Source organism: Camelus dromedarius, chromosome 36 (genome assembly GCF_036321535.1).
Source record: "Camelus dromedarius isolate mCamDro1 chromosome 36, mCamDro1.pat, whole genome shotgun sequence".
In the NCBI taxonomy this organism is placed as follows: Eukaryota; Metazoa; Chordata; class Mammalia; order Artiodactyla; family Camelidae; genus Camelus; species Camelus dromedarius.
The window spans coordinates 10,470,387-10,489,896 of record NC_087471.1 but is presented as its reverse complement, the minus strand read 5'-3'; the positions used below and the strand labels follow the sequence as shown (position 1 = coordinate 10,489,896).

Below are 19,510 nucleotides of genomic sequence, written 5' to 3'. Positions count from 1 at the left end.
TCCCTTTTAAGAGTTGAGTATGACAGGGTAAATCTATTCCGTTTACATTTCTGTGTAAACTTATCCCAGCCTGATAGTGTCTGGAGTCCTGTGGTTCAATCCTTGGCCCTCTCTCCTCTTTCATCTGCACGAATTCGCTTGCTATACTGTCTGGTCTCGTGGGGGTAGGGGTGGGGGTGTGGTGACAACTGCCAGACCTTTCTCTACTGCTTCACCCTCTCTCCTCAACTCCTGGCTGGTATTGAACCCACTACTCAGCATCTTCATTCTAGAACTTCACGTGTCCAAACTCCAGTTCTGCTCCTTCTCCACCCCCACCCTGCAAACTGTTTGACCCCCACAACCCACCGTCTCCCCGTCTCAGTTGATGTCCACTTCCTCCTCCTGTGTCTCCTAGGAAGTTGTGTTGGTTCTGCCTTCACAGTGTGTGCAGACCCTGACTGCTTCGTGTCACCTGCACCGTAGCCAGCATGGTCTGAGCAGTGGTTATTTCTTGTCTGGATCATTACAAGAGCCTCTAAAGCTGCTTTTCTCAGGTGTGGCCATGCTGGTGTTCAGGCTAGAGAATTCTCTGCTGTGAGGCAGGTCCTGTGCATCTTAGGATGGTTGGCAGCCTCCCTGACCTCTGCCTGCTGGATGCCACTAGCACTCCCTCCCCCTAGTTGTGGCAACCAAAAATATCCCCAGATATTGCCACATGTCCCCTGGGCAGAATGCCCTGACTGGGAGCTGCTGCTCTAAATTGATCTTTCTCTGTCCGTCCGTGGACTCCTTCAGTCTGCTCTCAGCCTGACAGCCAGCGATTCTTTTAAAGCGTGTGTCTGTCTGTGCTCCTGCACAGAACCCCTGTCAGTTCCTCTTTTTTGTTTAGGATAAAAGCTGAAGCCCCTGCAGTGGAGTTGCAGCCTCAAGTGTACAGACCCTTTCCCTTTTTGATTTCATCTCCCCTTCCCTCTGACTGGTTCTGTCCTGACAGCGCTGACCCCCGTGCTGCTTTGTGAAACACCAGGTGTGCTTCTGCCGTGGGGTTTGTATGAGCTCCTGCCTCCCTCTGGGATGCTCTTCCCTCGATGGCTTCTGTGCACCTTCTCAACAAGGTCCATGCTTAATGGCCAATTTGATATTGCATCCTGTTCCTCGATTCTGTTTTTAGAAGTCAGTTGAAACTTGATAAGAATTAGCAGCATAAGGGTATTATTTAGAAATAGGAGTAAGGAAAACCCGGAAGAACCAGCTAAGAGTCTGGGGAGAGATAAGGCAGGAAGTTGCTATTTTTTTTTGTGTTTTTTTATTAACAGCTTTGTTGAGGTGTAAATCACACGCCGTACTCCTTTTTATTGCCAAATAATAGTCCACTGTATGTGTATTCTATGATTTGTCTGTTCATCAGTTGATGGATATTGAGTTGTTTCCACTTTTTGTCTGTTTTGAATAATGCAGCTTTGAATGTTAACATACAAGTGTTTGTGTGGGCATATATTTTCATTTCTCTTGGGTATACACTTGGAGTGAAACTGTTGGTAGACACCAGCAGTGTATGAGGGTTGTGATTTCTCTGCATCTTTGCCAGCACTGTTTGTTGTCTGCTTTTTGGTTACAGTCCTGCTGGTGGTATGAGTGGCATCTCAGTGCAGTAGTGACTTGCATTTCCTCACTGGCTGATGATGCTGAGCGTCTTCTCACATGGTTATTGGCCATTTGTGTGTCTTCTTTGGAGAATATCTGCTCAGATTTTTGTCCATTTTGTAATTGTGTTATGTGTCTTTATTGTTGACTTAAAAGAATTTTTAATATATTCCAGGTATGTCTTTTGATATCTGATTTGCAAATATTTTCTCTGGTTCTGTGGGTTATTTTCTCACATTTCTTTCTCTGAAGAAACTTAAAATCTAGTATGAGAGAAAGAAATGAAATACCGAAATAACTAGATCCCCCAATTTTTTCAGTTCCTGAATAGTTGAGAGAGAGTAGAAAAGATTTGAGGGATTTATTTGAAAATTTATCCAAATCTCTGTTTCCTAAGCTTTTTCGTTCCCCTCAGGTAGTCATGAGTTTGTATTATTGATGACATTAGCTGACTCCTAGCACACATAGCTTTGGGTGCAGAGTGTGCTATTGGGTATAATAACAGTATATACAGCTGAAAAAAGTACAAAAAGTAAGTTAAAAGATATTGTCCAGAATACAGGTGTGAAAGAGGAAGAGATGGAAATAGGAGATAGAAGTTTAGATGGAGGGTGAAATGAGAAGACTGAATGTCTAATAAAAGTTCAGCAGCACAAAGAAGGGAGAATTGAACAGAGGCCATATGTAAGGAGACCAGAGCTGAAGACTGTCTAGAATTGGTGATAAAGCAAGTCCTCAGATTCAGAAAATTGAGTGAATCCAAACAGGTTACATTAAGAAACCCTCACTTGCAAATGTCATAACAGACAACATAGCATCAGAGCAGAGTATCTCATATACACGCACAAAATCGGAGATGCTTAATGCAGCCAGAGAAAAGACACTTACTGTTTTCAAAGGAGCAACAGTTATCAATGAAAGCAAGTTCTTAGCCATGGGAGCCAAAAGATATTAGCGTAATATACTGAGGGAAGTAAAACTGGCAACCTAGAATTTTACATTCAGCACTTACATCTTTCAAGAATGAATTTCCAGACAAAAAGTTTACCACCAATAGAGCCTGAATAAAGGAAATTTTTAAGAATGTACTTCAGTCAGAGGAAGAAATCCTTACAAGCATTATCTGCGATATCCTGAAAGTTGCAGCAACCCAGATGCCCACCAGCAGTGGAGTGGAAAAGGGACTGCCGTGTGTACATGCAAAGAAGTAAAGTACAGGTTCACGTGAGGGCATAGAGCAGGGGCGGGCGGACTTTTTTTCACAAAGGACCCTATAGAAATGTTTTGCAGACCGCAGTGTCTCTGTTCTAACTCCTCACCTGGGCTGTTGGAGTGTGAGAGCAGCGATAGACGATACATAAACAGGTGGATATGGCTGTGTCCCACAGAAGTGTTTACAGGAGCAGGTGGCGGGCCGGGCTGGGCTTGGCCCACAGGCCATAGTTTGCTTCTGGTCTAGAAGAATCTCATTAACCCAGTGTTGACTGAAAGCAGCAGGGCACATGACAGCCATTGTGGTTCCGCTTATGTAACACTTCAAATGGCAGGCAGAAACCTTATATTTAGGACCCATTCTTGGGTGGCAAAATTACTTTAATACACAAGGAAATGAGTTCTACTCTAGTGTGAAAGTCACATTAGTGATTACCCTTGGGGACAGGAATGGGTTTGGGGTTGAGGAGGGGCTGATGAGACTTCTGGGGTGACATTCATGCTCTGTTTCTTGACCCGGTTGATAGTTGCACAGGTATTTGTGAACATTGTGCTTTACGCCCTGTGTCCCCCACCCCTGTTCCCCTCTCTCCTAATAATGGTTAAAACCAGAATGAAAAGCAAGGGGAAGAATGATGATCCCCCAAATCAGGGCAGTGGTTACTGTTCTGACAGTGGTTCTTAGCCGGGGGTGATTTTGCCCCCCTATGGGGTATTTCACAACATCTGTAGACATTTTTGGTGCCCACAACTGGGGGGGGGTGTTACTGACATCTAGTGGGTAGAGGCCAGAGGTGCAGCTGAGCATCCTGCAGTGCACAACACAGCTGTGCCTCTCCCCCTTTCCCCGCCCCAAACAAAGAAGTATGCAGCCCCAAATGCAGTAGTTCAGAGGTTGAGGAGCCCTGTTGTAGAAGGAAGGGGCAAAGGTGTGCTGATGCTTCTAGATGCAGGCAGTGTCCTGTTTTCTAATCCAGAAGTTGGTTACAAGGGGGTTTGCTTTATAACTAACTGTACAGACTTCAAGTACTCCTGTGTATGGCAACATCTGTCACAGTAAGAGATTTCTAAAAATTGCATTGGGCCCCTTTCTGGTGGACTTGAGGGAAAACATGACAAGTGTAATTTGTGTCATTTAAGCCTGTAGTGAAGGTTAACTGAAGAGTTTGAGTCTGGGCTCTTTTTCTGAAAAACATCCACATGTTGATTCTTGAACAGGGAAAATTCTCACTTTGGTGTCATCACTTTCCCCTTTGATGTACTGAGTTAGAGAATGCGTTGTATCTTGCCAGGTGATAGGGGTGCCCAAAAATGATCAGCTCCAACATTCCATAAAGCAGGTACTGAGGCTCAGTTTTGGAGCTATGGGGAAGAGAGCAGTTTACTTTCGAGATTTGACAGTGACAGCTAGAGAGTTACTTTTTTTCCAATTTGACAGTACTGTGATTACTATTTTCTGTCTGAGAAATGCCATTGTGGGAGTTATGAAAACCCTGGCTTGGCACAGCTCCGCTTTGTGCTGGTTGCCCAGCCAGAGCACCTTCACTGTAGTTGGGCCTTCCTGGTGGATTCCTGGATGTGCGGGCAGTGAAGTGTTGAATGTGACTCGGGAACCCTGTTTACTTGTCAGGAAGAGTGCATAACAGATTCAAAGTGCTGGCACCAGTCCTTGGGCAGCCCGGTCCACGGGCTCATCTCTGCGAGCTGGTTCTTTTTCTTCATAAGATCTAGAAGTGTCTTAAGTCATTGACAGCCAGTTACTAATCTATAGATGACGTTGCCCCTCAAGACCACTAGAGGGTGCTGGCAGCCCCGCAGAGCCCCTGAGGGACTCTCAGACAACATTATACCCTATCTCACATTTTTAGGTTGATATGTATAATGCTTTTAATCATAGCTTTAAATAGTTGCAAAGAATACAGTATCTGGCCAATTGGGAAATATTGGCATTTTAAAATAAAAGCATCGCATCAATCCCAGGTGTGTCCAGTGGATGTTAAATTCCAGAGCAATTTGATATCCATGGTTATCTATTTAGAAATACACAAGCAAGTCTTTCTTTAATTATTCAGAAATATTATATTTCGTAGTTCCTTTTCCTCTGCAATAATATTCCCATTGTATATACCCCATAGTGTTTTGTTAGTATTTTTTTTGTTTAAACTGAAAAATTTATCACCGTGTTCTATTTCTCTGCTACAAAACAAACAAATACATATAAATTTTTGGTTTATTTCTGGTAACCCTAAGACCTAAGTGTAAATACTTTTCCTTTGGATTAAATTGTTGTTATTAATTAGTAGGTTATAATTAATAAAACCAGGATATATATTATAAATTTTGACAAATAATTATTAGAACAGTGAAACGTTCTTGGAAGTGAATCTCTTAATGAGCTAGATGGGTGTCGGGAGAGGGCTAGTTTCACTGCTTTGATTAAGGCCACCTCCCTGACACCAGTACTCTGGCCTGTTCCCTTCTTACCCTGGTGAGAGGAGAGCTGTGCTCCCCCTGCTTAAAGTGGGAGGGGGCCGCATGATGCGTCCACACAGAATCAGAGCCACCTGAGGGGAGCGTGCGTGTGGACGGGCAGGAAGAAACGGTTCCCCTGGGACGTGGTCTGGCTCTGGTGTACTTTGGGGGGGGGGGTCTATGTCCTCGGAAGGCGGAGAAGCTCCCAGGAGGTTCTGTGTCCTCTGAGGTGTGAGCGCAGCCCTGCCGGGGACAGTGCAGAGGTTGAGAACGTGCGCTCAGCTGCCTGGGTTCGGGTCCCGTCGTGGCCTCCTCCTCCATGTGCCTCATTGTGGCTGCTGTGTTTCAGTGTCCTTGAAGTCAGTTTAATGATCAGAGCAGCTACCTTTAGGGTGCTTGTGAAAGGAAGTGCAGAATGTGAGGAAAGCTTAGTCTAGCGCCGCGTACAGTGAACCTTCGATTGATGGTAACTGCCTTAAGCTGGTGGGTTGCTGGGTGATCTGGGTTCGGAACACCCAAATTGGGAGTGGTGGGTGCCACAGGGAGTGCCTGGCCACGAGAACAGAGACAGTGTCCTGGTAGGTGTGTTCGGAAAGAATCCCAGGCTGTCCCTGGGAGGTGGCTGGAGGGGAGAGCGCTGGGGGCTGTTGGTGTCGTTAACCCGTGCTCGGCGTCAGAGCTTGAACCGCTGTCTTTCCGTTGTCCAGGTGTGATTCACGCTTGGCCTTTGAGATGGCTCGTTCCCGGGAGGGGCTGCAGGTAACTGACATGGTTAACGGACACGTGCTGCTTGTGCTTTAGTATTAAGGTGAAAGTGTCCTTTTCTCTTCTTCCTCTAACCTCGTATTTATATTTCCTAATGACACAACTTTAGGAAAACTCAGTATCTTTACTACCTGTGATGTTCTCCTTCTGTTACCTGAACTTGACAAACAGACAAGGATGAGGGGATACAGGCAGCTAGTCCCAATCCTGTAATTGACTCTCACCCCAGACCTACTTGCTCTGATATTTCAGGCAAGGGACTACTTTCTGGCTCCCATTTTCCTTGTTTGTCAAAGGAACAACCATGTGAGTTTATTCCTCCGCGATTTGTTTTGTTGCTGTTTTTGCCCTGCAAGGTAAGCCTCTGGTGGAATCTAGGTTTGAGGCAGAGGCTCAGTGCCAGCCCTGTGGGATCATTAATCTGTCTTACCTTTATTAACTTTTTTAAAGAACTTTTTATTTTGAAACAGTCATAGACTTTGCAATTATAGGCTTTGTAGAAATTGCAAAAATGGTAGTGGAAAGAGTCCTGAGTATCATTCACCCAATGGTGACATCTGATGTAGTCATAGCATAATATCACAACTCAGAAGTTGACAGTGCTGTTGTTGACTGTTAACTAGACCAGTGACCTTATTCAGTTTTCATCACTTTTTTAGCCTTTATTCATGTGTGTGTGTGTGTGTGTGTGTGTGTGTGTCTGTAGTTTTATCACATGTATAGATTCATGCAGCCACCACCACAGTCAACACTCAGTATTTCTTCATCACCACAAAAGAGCTGCCTCGTGCTGCCTTTTTGTATTCATACCCACCTTCCACCCTTCCAACCTCCAAACCCCAGTTTCATCTTTGTCCCCTAGAAACCTTAATCTGTTCTCTGTCTCTGTAGCTTTGTCACTTGAGGACATTATAGCTGAGTGGGTCATACAGTACGTAGATCCCACACTGCAGCGGAGCGCCCTTGACGTCCTTCCAGGTCGCTGTCCGGTATCAATAGCTGCGTCCTCTTCGCTGCGGGGTAGTGCTCAGGGTGAGGGGGTCCCAGGACGTGCACAGCTGTCCACCCATTGAAGGAATTTGGGGTTATTTCCAGTATTTTGCTGTCATGAATAAGGTGATCATGAACATTCGTGTGGAGGTTTTTGTGTGAACACAAATTTTTATTTCTCTTCCTCCAAGATTTTATAAATTTCTGGAGAATAACCGTGGCTGATCTGTAGCACACAGTTTAAGAATATGTGTAATCACTTGGTTAGAGTTCAGTAATAAATGATGGGGCTTCTGAAGGTTTTGTTTAAATAATTCCACTTTACTGAGGAGAATGAGAATGGGGTGCAGAGTTTAATGCTTTTCCTCCTTTTTTTTTTTAAAAGACTCCTCTGACAACAAGGAAAAGAAATCTTTCAGCCTTGAAGAGAAGTCCAAAATCTCCAAAAATCGTGTTCATTATATGAAATTCACCAAAGGTAAAAATTCAGCATGTCTCTATTTGTTTGCAGTCTCTGTGTTCACACTGGGCTTCTTAGAGCATTTTTAGCCGTTCACCAGCGCCGCTTGTTTGACGTGCAGGGGAGGGGAGCGGACACCGCGGGTGGACTGGTGGGAGTGGCGCTGGACTTCCAGTGTTTGTTGTCAGTCTCTGGGGGCTTGTTGGTGTGGGGTCACATTCACTCGCTCCGAGGTGGGGCCCCAGACTCTGTTTTACACTGTGTACAAGTCCTTTGGCAAAGCAGAGTGCAGAAGCTAACTTGCTTATTTAGAGGAGAAAGGGGACTTCACGTGGCTCGATCAGAAAATAATTTTAATTTATTGCTCAACACTTTTAGTTACATTTTCCTGTTTCTCAGAGCTTGATATTGGTGCTCCAATTGCTCTAAAAAAATGTACCAGTTTAGGAGATTATGCTCTACCTTGAGAACTCCAGTACGAGGAATCTCACTCCCTAGCTGACCCGCGTTACTCCACCCCAGTCCTCCACTTCGTGTGGCCGGTGTTCCATGGCCCCTGCAGAGAGCGCGTTAGGAAGCGCTTGAGGACTGGGCTGTCCTCCTGTCACCACCTCCCCACTTCACCACGCCTCCCCACAATGCACGTGTCAGGCAGTGCAGTTGTCCCCTCTCACCACTAGGCGGCAGTCGTGTATTGGTAAGAAACCATTTAACTTGCCCTCAGCTCCCCAGGTGTTTTCCCAGAGAACAGAGTTATGCATTAAGTGTACTTTTCAGGCACAAAAACCGTACTATTACATGATATACTTAAACTGTAAACATGGTGATATTATGTCATTTAGTCATCACTTGATGGTTCTATGGGAGATTGGATGAGTGTGTCTGCCTCTGTGTGCTGGGAAAGCACATCTTGGCTTTGGTCTTGTTGCAGTGATTGAGAATTCCCTCAGCCCTGAAACCCCCTGAACAGCAGTGGGAGCTGGAGCCCCCGCCCCTCTAAACTGTTAATGGTGGTTCTTACTTGGAGCCAGGACCTCAAAAGGTGGATGGGGCTGGTTTGCGGGCGAGGTGGTGGCGGATTGGATGGAGTGGGGAGCTGGTCAGCTTCGGGGCTGTGTGAGGGATGGTCCAGTGCTCCCCCCAGTCCTAGCGGGTGTGGCTCTTCACTCAAGTCCCTCGTCTTTCTCTCGTGAAGAGCCTTCTTCATTGTTTTCCTGTGTGGCTTCTGAGCAGGGTTTTTCTTCACCCCTGACCTGCTGCAGAACAGGAGACAGTCCTTTTCAGGAGAGGCTAAATGGTCACTTCATACCCAGTCCCTTAAATATCACCCCTTCTCATCAGACCTGATGGAAGAAAAGTAGATACAGCGGAAGGGCGATGAGCCAGTTAAGGAAAGAAAGTGCCCTGGGACTTCTGGGCCTACGGCGGCCTCTTAAGCTTTCTCTTTTGCAAATAGAACCTTCTCATTTTCCTGTGGCACCTGACTGCAGGCATGGTTTCATCTGAAGCGTTTGCTGAAGCCCAGATAAACCGCTTTAATCTACTTTAATCTACTGGATGCCGGGACTATCTCCTTTCTATTTCTAGTTAAACCAAACCCCCTTGCCGGATGACCCTGTCCACCTGCTTGGTGTGTTGTGTCTTCACTTTCCCTCTTTTAAAATGAGATTTGTTTGTTTATTAGCCTTGCTTGAGGAGAAGGGGGCACTGGTATGCAGGGAAGATAATTCAAGATACATTGTCACAAAGGTGGCTGATAAGCTGTTTCCTCCAAGATAGACTGTCTCAGGTCACAAGAAACTGGGTTCTGGTCATGGCTCTGAGACAAATCACTTAACCTCTCCCCTTCTTTCAGCCTCAGTTTCCTTTTTTGTGAAATGAAGAAAGATTTTTAAGTCATCAGAAATGGTGCCATTAATTGGAACTTTTGGTTGTTCAGCATAATGGATACTAAGGGTTTTAGCCCATGGATGTGCTCATAATTACAGTACTAATGTACTTATCTGATGAGGATGATTGATATAACTCATCAGTGGTCCAGGAAACTAAAACATGGGAAGATGGCATTTCACTTAGCTTGGTGTGAAGAGTGAAGATAAAAATGTTGCATCAGAGAGATTGCAGGAGCAAGTAGCATTGTAAAGTTTGCTGCTGCTGAAATATGTTAGTTCCAGTACATAATTATTCCTTTCTCTAATCCCAAGATTATAATTTAAATTTGGCATAACTTATTACATAATTTTAAAATGTTACTTTTATCTATATTTGTTTAAAAACCTAACTTCAACAGTCATTTCTTTTAACTTGAAAATGTTTGGCAAGGCCCTATCTGCAAAGAAGAAAATGGAGAAAATACCCATTTCCCCAAAGCCATCTTTGAGGTTTGTGATGTTACACAGCGAGAAGTCGTCCAGACAGCATTGCCTTCTCCTCCCAGTCATGCAGCGGGTGGGCGGGAGGTTGTGTGGACCTGGCTTGTGCAGCTCCGTTGTTCTCATTGATTCAGACTTCTTCCTGTGACAATTGTGAGATTCTGCTTCTTAAACAAGGAGACTGCTGTTGCAGCACATGTCCCCGTGTGAGCCAGCTGGTGTGGACGCTGGCTGTGGGCTCCCTGGCTGGACTGGCTCCCCATAGTCGGCTCTGCTAGTGGTGGGTGTTAAGATTCCTCTCCTGGCTGTGGCTCTTTTGACATTCAAATATAAAATAGCACCATTGCAGGCTTTAGAAAAGTTCTGGCTGTCCTGTTATTGGTTGTGAGGGTCTCACTAACTCCATCCCCACTCTGATTCTTTCTGGCTTCCTGGCTTCCTTACACTCTCACCCGCTCAGTGAGGTGGTTGTAATCTTCCGTTCTAGGTTTATTATCAGTCCTGTGTGTTTTCATTAAAAAAAGAAACTCAAAATATAGTATTATTTGTTTTCTCCTTGATTGGAGAATGCAGATAAATTTTCTAAGCAAGTGAAGCTGCCTACATAAACCATCAGTGATTTTTATTTAGCGGACATATTTCTCAAGCTTGCATTTCCTTACTCTGGCCCCTTTACTCGGAGTAGAAAAACTCAGCTTCTCAAGCCCTGTGCAGTGCAGTGCTATAATACAGTTTTCTCCTGAGAACTTGGGCTCTGTTTGACTTTTGCCTTTAAACCAGGAGGCTCCAAATCTCCATGAATCTTAGGTTCTTTTTTTTTTTTATATAGTTTTATTTGCTTCCCGGGTGGACCTGTCGGTGCTGTGTCTGGCTGTAGCATGCATATGGGTCTCTTCTAGGAAGCTGCCCTGATGTACTTGTGATCACAGATAAAGTGCTGTTGTCAGAATGAGCAGATCATCCTTTCATGGACTTTGTTACACCAGCTTGGCTACTGGACCTTTTTTCCTGGTCTGGAAACGTCATGACCAATTGAAGCCAGTAGATAGATAAAACCAAATCCAAGCAGATAATATTTATTTCCTATTCCCTTCAATTTTTTGATTGTCATTTTCTCTAAGAGATAAGTTTATCAATAGGATTTGACCACCATTCAGAACTGAGACCAATAACTTTCAAACTCATTTTTAATATATATATTTTATTCGAAAGTGGCCACAATTGTGTAACATTTATAAACTATTCAACCAAGTCCATTAACTAATAATTATTTCAGTATCACTTCCATCTTCACATTTTTATCTACTTTTTTAAGTTCCTTTCCAGTAGTCTCTGACTCTTTCTTCTCTGTGTTTTGTTTTCCAGATCAAATCCAGAGCAAGGCCTGTAACAGTCCTGGTTTCTACATTTACTTAAGTGAACTTGCTAAAGGATAAATATTTCTGATACAAGAACCCATCACAAAAACTTTAGAAACACTTGCACCTTCTTTGGTACATCTCCCCCAGCTTGGCAGCTTTCCCTTTGATTTGTAGGCTTGTTTTTAATCTCTGCGTGTTCGTGGTTTGACATCCTGTTTTAAAAGTGTGCTCTCGCATGTACCCTCCCTTCCTTAATCATTACCTTCCAGCATTCTTTTTAGTTCAGTTGCTGTAAAAGAGATCTTAATTTGCATTTCTTTTAGGGTATCTGTTCCATTTCAGAAGCTAGCTTAGGGGTGGATGGTCGCTCTACATTTTGAACCATGTCCAAGCCCTTTTTCTGAGATGGAAGCTGCCGCCCTGAGCGCGCTCTGCGGTGCGGAGTGGGGTGTGCTGATGACAGAGCCCAGTGCAGATCTGTAGACCCCCTGAGGGTCGTCCACTGCTCCCCACTGGGCCAGTTTTATTCCCCACTTTTCTGGTTTATTTTCTGAGTTCCCACGTGGGACAAGCTTCGTTTTGTTCCTGAGTAGGTTTCTTTGGGGTCTTTTATCTGGGTTCTACTTGATAATCAGGAAGAACCAGGAAGTGCCATTTCTAGCTCAGGAAGAGAGGAGAGCACCCTGGGGGGCCTGTCCTGCGTGGCAGGGACAGGTCGCGCTGCCTGGACTGGTGAGCCTGGTGCTGCAGCCTCAGAAACTAGTTTGAGCACCTGGTTTTGCCTTAAATCGAAGGGTGTTTGTTTTTTAATTTCATAGAGTCACTTGGCAACATCATATTTGAATGCTCCAGTGATAGTCAGTGAACTTGAACCTTCCTGGGTCATGACATTACTTTGCCAAGTCGGTTTGCTGCAGGAAACCAGGAAGACAAGTGAGTCTGTGACAGTGGAACTTGGGCTTCCAACCCAGAACAGAAATTCCAGTGTCTAACCCAGAGCCTCGCTCCCCCAGAGCCTCAGGACTTTACATGTAGTGGTTACATTTTACAGTACATTTACCGTGATGTTGACAGATGGGAATAGATCTGGTCGACTGCTCACAGAGTGTTATTGGTAGAAGTGGAAATTTCAAAGAAGTGAATTTTAAATTAGTTGGTCTGTGGGTTTGAAATTAAGTGAAAGAGTATATAGTGTTTTTAATAAGAATCATGGATCCTTTGCATGCTGCTTTTGCCAGAAGCCGTTTAATTTCCTGCTCTTATTATGTGTCCTTTTATTTAAAAGTTATATCTTAGCAGGATTCTTAATTCTGCATTTCATAACTCTAAGTAAATAGCTCGTGTTCCTTGAAGTAAATGGGGTCTATTTTATAAAAGGGGAACCAAGAGACCTAGAAAGCATACCCAGTAGTAGAGCAAGCTTTAGAGTGTAATTTTCCTCTCAGTCTGCATGCTCTGGGTTGTTTCTGCCGTGAAGAGAAAGGCAAGGATTCTGGTTCACTTACTTGATTTTTAAGTGATTTTTAAATTTAGTTAATCGTATTTATTAATTAAACAGTTGTAATCTGTGAAGGGGAAACAAAGTCAGTAGTTTACAGAATTTTTTTTTGTTTTCCAAAACCCATCTTGTTTTCAGGAGTTTCACAGTTTATACTGGTGCTCCTTATTTTGGGAAGAATGTGTGACTGAAAAGCATCATGTTGTTTCTCTAGGGAAGGATCTCTCATCTCGGAGCAAAACAGACCTGGACTGCATTTTTGGGAAAAGACAGAGTAAGAAGACTACTGAGGTATTAAGCCACACACGACTGATATGTTGTGTTTCAACACTGATTTTCAACTGTGTATAGAAATATTTAGATCTATTACTAACAGCACTTTCCAGACAAAGTTACCAACAACAACAAAAAAAACATTTAGAGGCTTCATACGAAGGCTAAATGTGATCCTCTGAATAATAATACTTGACAGATAATATGTTATTACAAGGAACCTAAAAAAGAATATACGTTATTTGGGGTTTTTTTCTGCTGGCACTAGGGCCAGACTGACCTCGGGGAAGAGTGCCGGTCGCTGATGCACGCAGAGCGGAGTGCACCTCCATCCCCACGGGAGAGGGGGGCTGCGGGCAGGTTCGGTCTGCTCTGCTCAGACTGCCAGCACCGTCTGGAGGGCAGCCTGAGGTGGGGGAAGGGCAGACTCTGGTCCTGGCTCTTCCGCTGTAAAAGCATTTTGAAGCAGTGTTGGATCGGCGGGGAGAATCTGGAGGGGATTGAGGTGTAGTATCTCCTCTGTTGTACAGTACTGTTTGTTTCAAAACCAGAAGATTAGGAATAGGGTGACCGAACTACCCCCCAAAGGAGGTGGCTCCGTAATCCACAATCCTGACTGTTAAGCTGGGCTGTGTTATATACCATGGTTTTTGGTGCTGTTTCCAACTGTAAGAGACAGCTCTGGTTGTAGTTTGGATGTCAAAATATTATAGAGTTTTTGAAATGTGGATTTCTGGAAATAATGAGATAAATATATTTTAAGTTGACCTTATCTGTGAAAGTCTGGGGTGCGTGGTTGCTACAACTATCACTCTGCTCATCTGGCATGTCGTGCTCACATACCTTTATTGGTCCCAAGGCCAGGCCCTGGCTATAGAGCAAGAAAGACTTGTTCCGTTTATTTCTGACATTTCTCCAGACTGACAGAAACTTTCCCAGGATGGTAGCTATTTGTTATTTCATGTTCTTTTCAAAGACTGTAGAATTACTAGCTATTGGAAATTTTGTTTGGTGATTTCCTTTGTAGGCTGGGGCTGAATTCCTGATCTTTTAGCCCCTTTCTGCACCTGCACGTTTCGCAGTGAGGACAGAGGAAGCAGGCCCGGGAAGGGAAACCTGAGGGTGGTGCCTGCAGGTCTCTGCTGAGCCCTGTCAAAGGCGGCCGGGCCGTTAGGAGGAGGTGTCCTACACCAGGCTGTCCTGGATGCTTCATGCTCAAGAGGCTGCTGGAAAAAGCCAGGATCCTCAGACAGCCCTGCTTCTGGCCATCCTCTGCCCCTCAGTGGTTACCGAGTGACATGGGCTAGGCTCTCTGCCGGGTTCACTCAGGACTTGGCATCTGGCTTACCTCAGTCTTCCTCTAGAACTTCTCTCCTTTGGCCATCCTCAGCACATCTGTACCCTCGGGGATACTCTCTCACCTCTGCTCTGCCCTGACAACCCCTGCGCGGTCACACCCTGCGCCTTGACCTCGGCCCCGCCCCGCTCCCTGGGCCCCTGACCATAACCTTTCTGCTCCAGCTCTCCCAGGCTTGCATTCGCGTTGGACTGCTCTTCCAGATCCTTGCATTCTTGGATTCTCCCTGCTGCCAACCTCCATTGCCCTCATTCCTCATCTTTAGATCCCTTCTTGAAATTTTACAGTTGAACAGATCAGGAAAGGAAATATTTATGGGCTTTTGGTGGAACTTTAAAAAAATTTATGTGATAAGCACAGGAAAAGAGATTAGAGGTTTCTAATCCTCTGGCCAAACATCTGTTTGAGGGCTTACTGGTGTTAGGTGCCGTGAGGCTTTCCAGCACTATGCGGTGTCCCTTGACTTTTCAGTGGTGTGGTTATTTGTGATCATGTTAAAGTGAGAGGAACTTCAGAAGTAATTCCTGAGCACTAGCCCAGGCAAAATCTACTTTGGTACACTTGGGGGTAGAGAAGACCACCTTGATGTAATTCTGTGTTTTGTGCGAGAATTAAATCCAGGCACGTCTTGATCTCTCATTCTGATGATGCGTTTGTGATTCTGACTGTTGGTGAGGCTGCGTCGTATCAGGCTGCAGGACCTGCTCGTGAGCCTTGCTTCTCAACGGTGGTTGCGCTTGAATGGCCTAAGGAGTTGTGAAGAAAATGCTCTTGTCAGGGTCCCACCCAGGATGAGTGAAATCCTAAGTTTGGGTTAGGGTCCAGGCATCAGTATTAAAAAAAAGAAGAGAATTTTTTTTTTTAATTAAAAGGGAAAAAAAGCCTACTCATGGGATTCAGGTGATTGTCCCACTGTGTGATGAGGAGTGAAGATTGAGAACCACCAGGAGAATCCCTGCCACATGCCTGTGCAGGTAGAGCTGGCTGTGGTACCAGGACTGTCGCCTGGACAGGGCGTCTCAGTCCTAATGTGTGCGCAGATCCCCTGGGGATTTGCTTAAGCTGTGGATTCTGTTCCATGAGGGTTGGGTAGGGCCTGAGAGTCTGCATTTCTGCAGAGCTCCCGGGCAGCATGCTACATGCTTCACGGTGAGCGCACTGGGCCTCTGCAGTGTTTACATTTGACGCATACCTACTCGTGTGTGTAAGATAGTGTATTTAAATTTAATCACATTTTTAGGCACCAAATGAAAAGTCTTTCTCTGAAGCAGTCGCTTTTAAATTTATCTTTTACACACATTTGGATTCTCCTATATTGAGATAGCTTTTACTGAGGCACGTTTGTGCCTTCCCCGTTGCTAAGTAAACTGTTGCTAAGAAACCGTACCCTGTGAGTTACAACAGCCTTTAAAGCTGAGGGCAGGAGTCCTTTGATCACATTTGTTTGAAAATACAACCTCTTGGCTCCTGTTCTCAGTTGGAAGGAATATTGCTTTGTTTTACTCCCTTGACCCCCATAGCAACATTGGCCTCAAGTTGTATTTGGCATTGCCGAGGCCAGGGTGCCGCTGGAGGCCAGATGCCGAAACGTCTCAGAAACCACGGCAGTTTGAAACGTGACAGCAGTAGTGCCTCGCCGGGTGCTCTGGGCAGAGTGCGGATCCTGATCTTACCGTTGTGTCTGGATTTAAAGAACCTTGGGCGTTGTCCACGTTGGGCTTGGGCCGCGTCTTAGCTCTCACGTTAAGCCCAGCCCACTGATTTCTACAACCCCTGACTGTTAAGATAATAGAAATTACAGCTCTATTAAGGATCTATGTGCCAGGCACTGTGCTAGACATGATGTTATCTATGTCATCTTCATACCAGTCCCATGAAGTAGGCATTATTATCACCTTTTTTTTATAGATGTAGACACCCATGGAACCACCACCGCAGTCAAGATAGCTAACATTTCCATCACTCCCCAAGAGGTGCAGTTTTCAAATTCCCAATTTATCCCTTATTATCACCTTTTTAGCAGTGAGGAAACTGAGGCTCAGAAAGGGTTGTACCAGGCTCTAGAGTGGCAACAGTGGGGTTGAAATCCAGGTCTCTCTGACTCCAAAGTCAGAGTTCTTCCCCTTACCACACTACTGCCAATGTTAATTAACTTTTTTGCATTTAGAAAAAAAATCTGCATTTAAATGACTTAATTATGTTTAGAAGTTTTATTTGAGATTTTGTCAAAGGGTGAAAACCGGGAAACCGACGTTGGTGTGCTCTGTGGGTGTGGGTCTGAGCCGCGTTGGCGCGTTTGTGGCTCCTATAACCGCCGTCTGGGTTAAGACACAGAACTGTGCCCTCCCCACAAACATCTCACTCATCCCTCCCCCAGTTATAGTCACACTCCCTCCACACAGTCCTAACGCCAGCAATCACTGCTGCTAATTGACTGTCTAATTCGAAATGGACTATCCTGTATCTGGACCATGTGATCTCTCACACTGTGATGCTGAATCTGCTCACATCGGTAATGATCGGTACCCAGGTTTTAAGAGCTGATGGTAGTTTCCATGATCTGCCTCTTCCACATACCCATACTAGATTTTATGTCTTCTAGCTCATGGATCTTTAGAAAACACCTTGTAGAAATCAGATTTTTGATGTTTTTAAAGTCCAAGCCTATCAGTTAAGTCACTTAATTTAGTAAGTTTGGAATTGTATCAAACTGCAAAGTATTATATAAATACAAGGTGTTACCATAACATGACAGTTTGTCTTCTGTAACGTGTCAGTCTAGGAAGCCCCCTGGGCAGTACTCGGGGCACACTCGTGACGGGGAGGTTGGTGAACTCCTTTAGGCTGCACACGGGACTTGTGTGAAGGCCTGTGTGAGTGTGTGTGTGGATACACAAAGTCCAGTGCTTTCCTCAGGGTTTTCAGAGGAGTCCTTGAATCAAAAAGAAGGTTTAAATCTAGGACTAGGCATAAAAAATTCTCTTCCCAATCCAAAAAAGAATCACTTAAAATGAACTTTTTTTTGTGAGGATAGTAGGAGTTGCATATAACATATAGAAATAAAAAGAAATTCACATCAAAACAGAACAACCCAGGCTTAACCCAAGATGTCTAGTATACGTTTTTGAAATTTAAATTATGCCTTTTATCCTCTCTCTGACCTTCATACATTTAATGAAGAAATTGATCCGCTGTGGTTTTACATGTGGACTTTCTCATCTGTCATGTACACTGGACAGTGGCCTACTTAAAGAGAGAGGACTTGTGCTCTCCTTGTTTCTAGGTCCCCAGTGTGTCATTGATTCCGTGCTTGGCACATGGTAGGGATTCAGTAAATGAAAATCTCATAAAAAATGAGCTTAATTGTTACTCATCTTTAAAATCAAATTTGTATAGCTTCAAGGTTGATTTTTGAAATATTTTTTCTTTTTGAAATGTTTTGATCAATCAATAAATCTCTGAGAATAGGACATTTTCATCAGTTAATTTCCAGTCCAGTGCCAAGCATAATCCACTGGTGTAGCTGGTAGATTTTTGAGAAAGGATTATTGAATGAATGATTGCTTATGCCATTTTATGCTTTCAAAAATCAACCCTGTTTGCTAAAAATTGGCTTTCCGACATTGCATTTCACTCTGGAATGGTTTTTCTCAGGCTTCACTGTTTTTCACTGCAGTAGAAGTTAAAGCCTTCCTGTCTCTCCGGGGACTTCACTTTGACTTTGCTGGCCCATAGTATTCCCTCAAGCCACAGAGGCTGTCCAGGGGCACTGTTTTCTTGCCTGAATCTGGCTGTTCAGAACTACTTGCTTAAACAATGAAAGATCATCTCAAACTACCAACTGCTCAGAAAACTTTTAATCAGCTGTTCTGTGTAATGGTTGGTTGTACATTTCTGATTTCCACATCCTTCCTTTTCCTCACAGTCTTTGTACTGTATTAATTGGAAGACAGTAACTCTGGGTTGGAGTACACCTAAATTGGAGATGTATGCACTTTCTACAGAGACAAAGAAAGGATCGAATATATTGAATTGAAATGACTAGGGCCCCTTGAGACCTGCAGCACATACTTCTGCTGACCAGTGCCTGCCAGGAGTTAGAGATGCGTGCTCACGCACGCATGTGTGTGTTCACACTTGGTTTGCAGGTTGCAGTTGGAGACACTGAAAAACAAATTCCATTAGTTCCTATCTGGTTGAACTTCCTGATACTCCTTTTTTTTCCTTTCCTTCTCTCATTTTTTCCCTCCCCCACCTTCCCAGTTTCCTTCCTCTGTCCAGCTTGTTTCCTGAGTCAGCCTTATCACTAGAGAAAATGCTCCTAAACTGTATCAAGGAGTGAGAGTGTGTAACCAGCATTCCTGCTTTCTCTAAACAACGTGCTTCTGGCATAGGCTTTTGGCAAAATAATTGTCAATTTCTTCACCTTTATGACCTGATTGAATTAGACACCTTGTGAGTATTTTTTTATGCTCTCTCAGGATCCCCAGCTAATGATCATTTTTTTTGCATTCCTCTGACGGCTTTTGGCTTTTTGAACCAAAGCATGACTTCTTTATGGTTTGTGTCCCTTTCTCATCAGTTACCACAAATCTCCCTTTTTTCCCATTTCTAACTGTAATATTTGAAAGTGAATTTCCAGGCAGACCCTTCTGTTTTGGTTGGTTGAATTCATGGGGTATTTTGGACCATTCTTTCTTCTAGTTCTATAAACTACCCTAAGCATCTCATTGGGAAAAGAAGTCTTTTTTTTTTTAAATTTTTTACTTGAAATGTCTTTGAATTGGAGGCTATTTCTCACTAGTTCTGGATTGGCATGTTAATAACCTGTATTTGTGAATTGGGTTGAGTTTTGTAAATGGTTTACAGGATGTGGACTCTTACATTTAAATCTCCCTGTTTCGTGCAAACCTCTGTCACCCTGCCTCCGCTCCTCACCCCAGATCTGGCATCACCATTCAGAAGCTGAGCAGCTCTCCCAGCCTAGTATCTGCGAAGATAATCTTATAGTGAAAAACCTTTTAGTTAGAGATAAATTTAAACTAAGCCTACAGACAAGCTAAATAACACATTTAAAATCTGTAGTTTATTTTTTGCCAGCAGTGATGACTTCAGTAATTCTTG

At 44.1% G+C, this 19,510-nt stretch overlaps 1 protein-coding gene across 1 annotated transcript in view; it reads left to right on the top strand.

Annotated features, from left to right (window-relative positions):
* PINX1 (PIN2 (TERF1) interacting telomerase inhibitor 1) overlaps positions 1–19,510 on the top strand; it is a 64,419-nt gene that overhangs the window by 6,905 nt on the left and 38,004 nt on the right. Inside the window, exons 5-6 of the mRNA XM_010995264.3 lie at positions 7,451–7,543; positions 12,971–13,047. Coding sequence (XP_010993566.1) covers positions 7,451–7,543; positions 12,971–13,047 — 170 coding nt within the window. The remainder of the gene's footprint in view (positions 1–7,450; positions 7,544–12,970; positions 13,048–19,510) is intronic.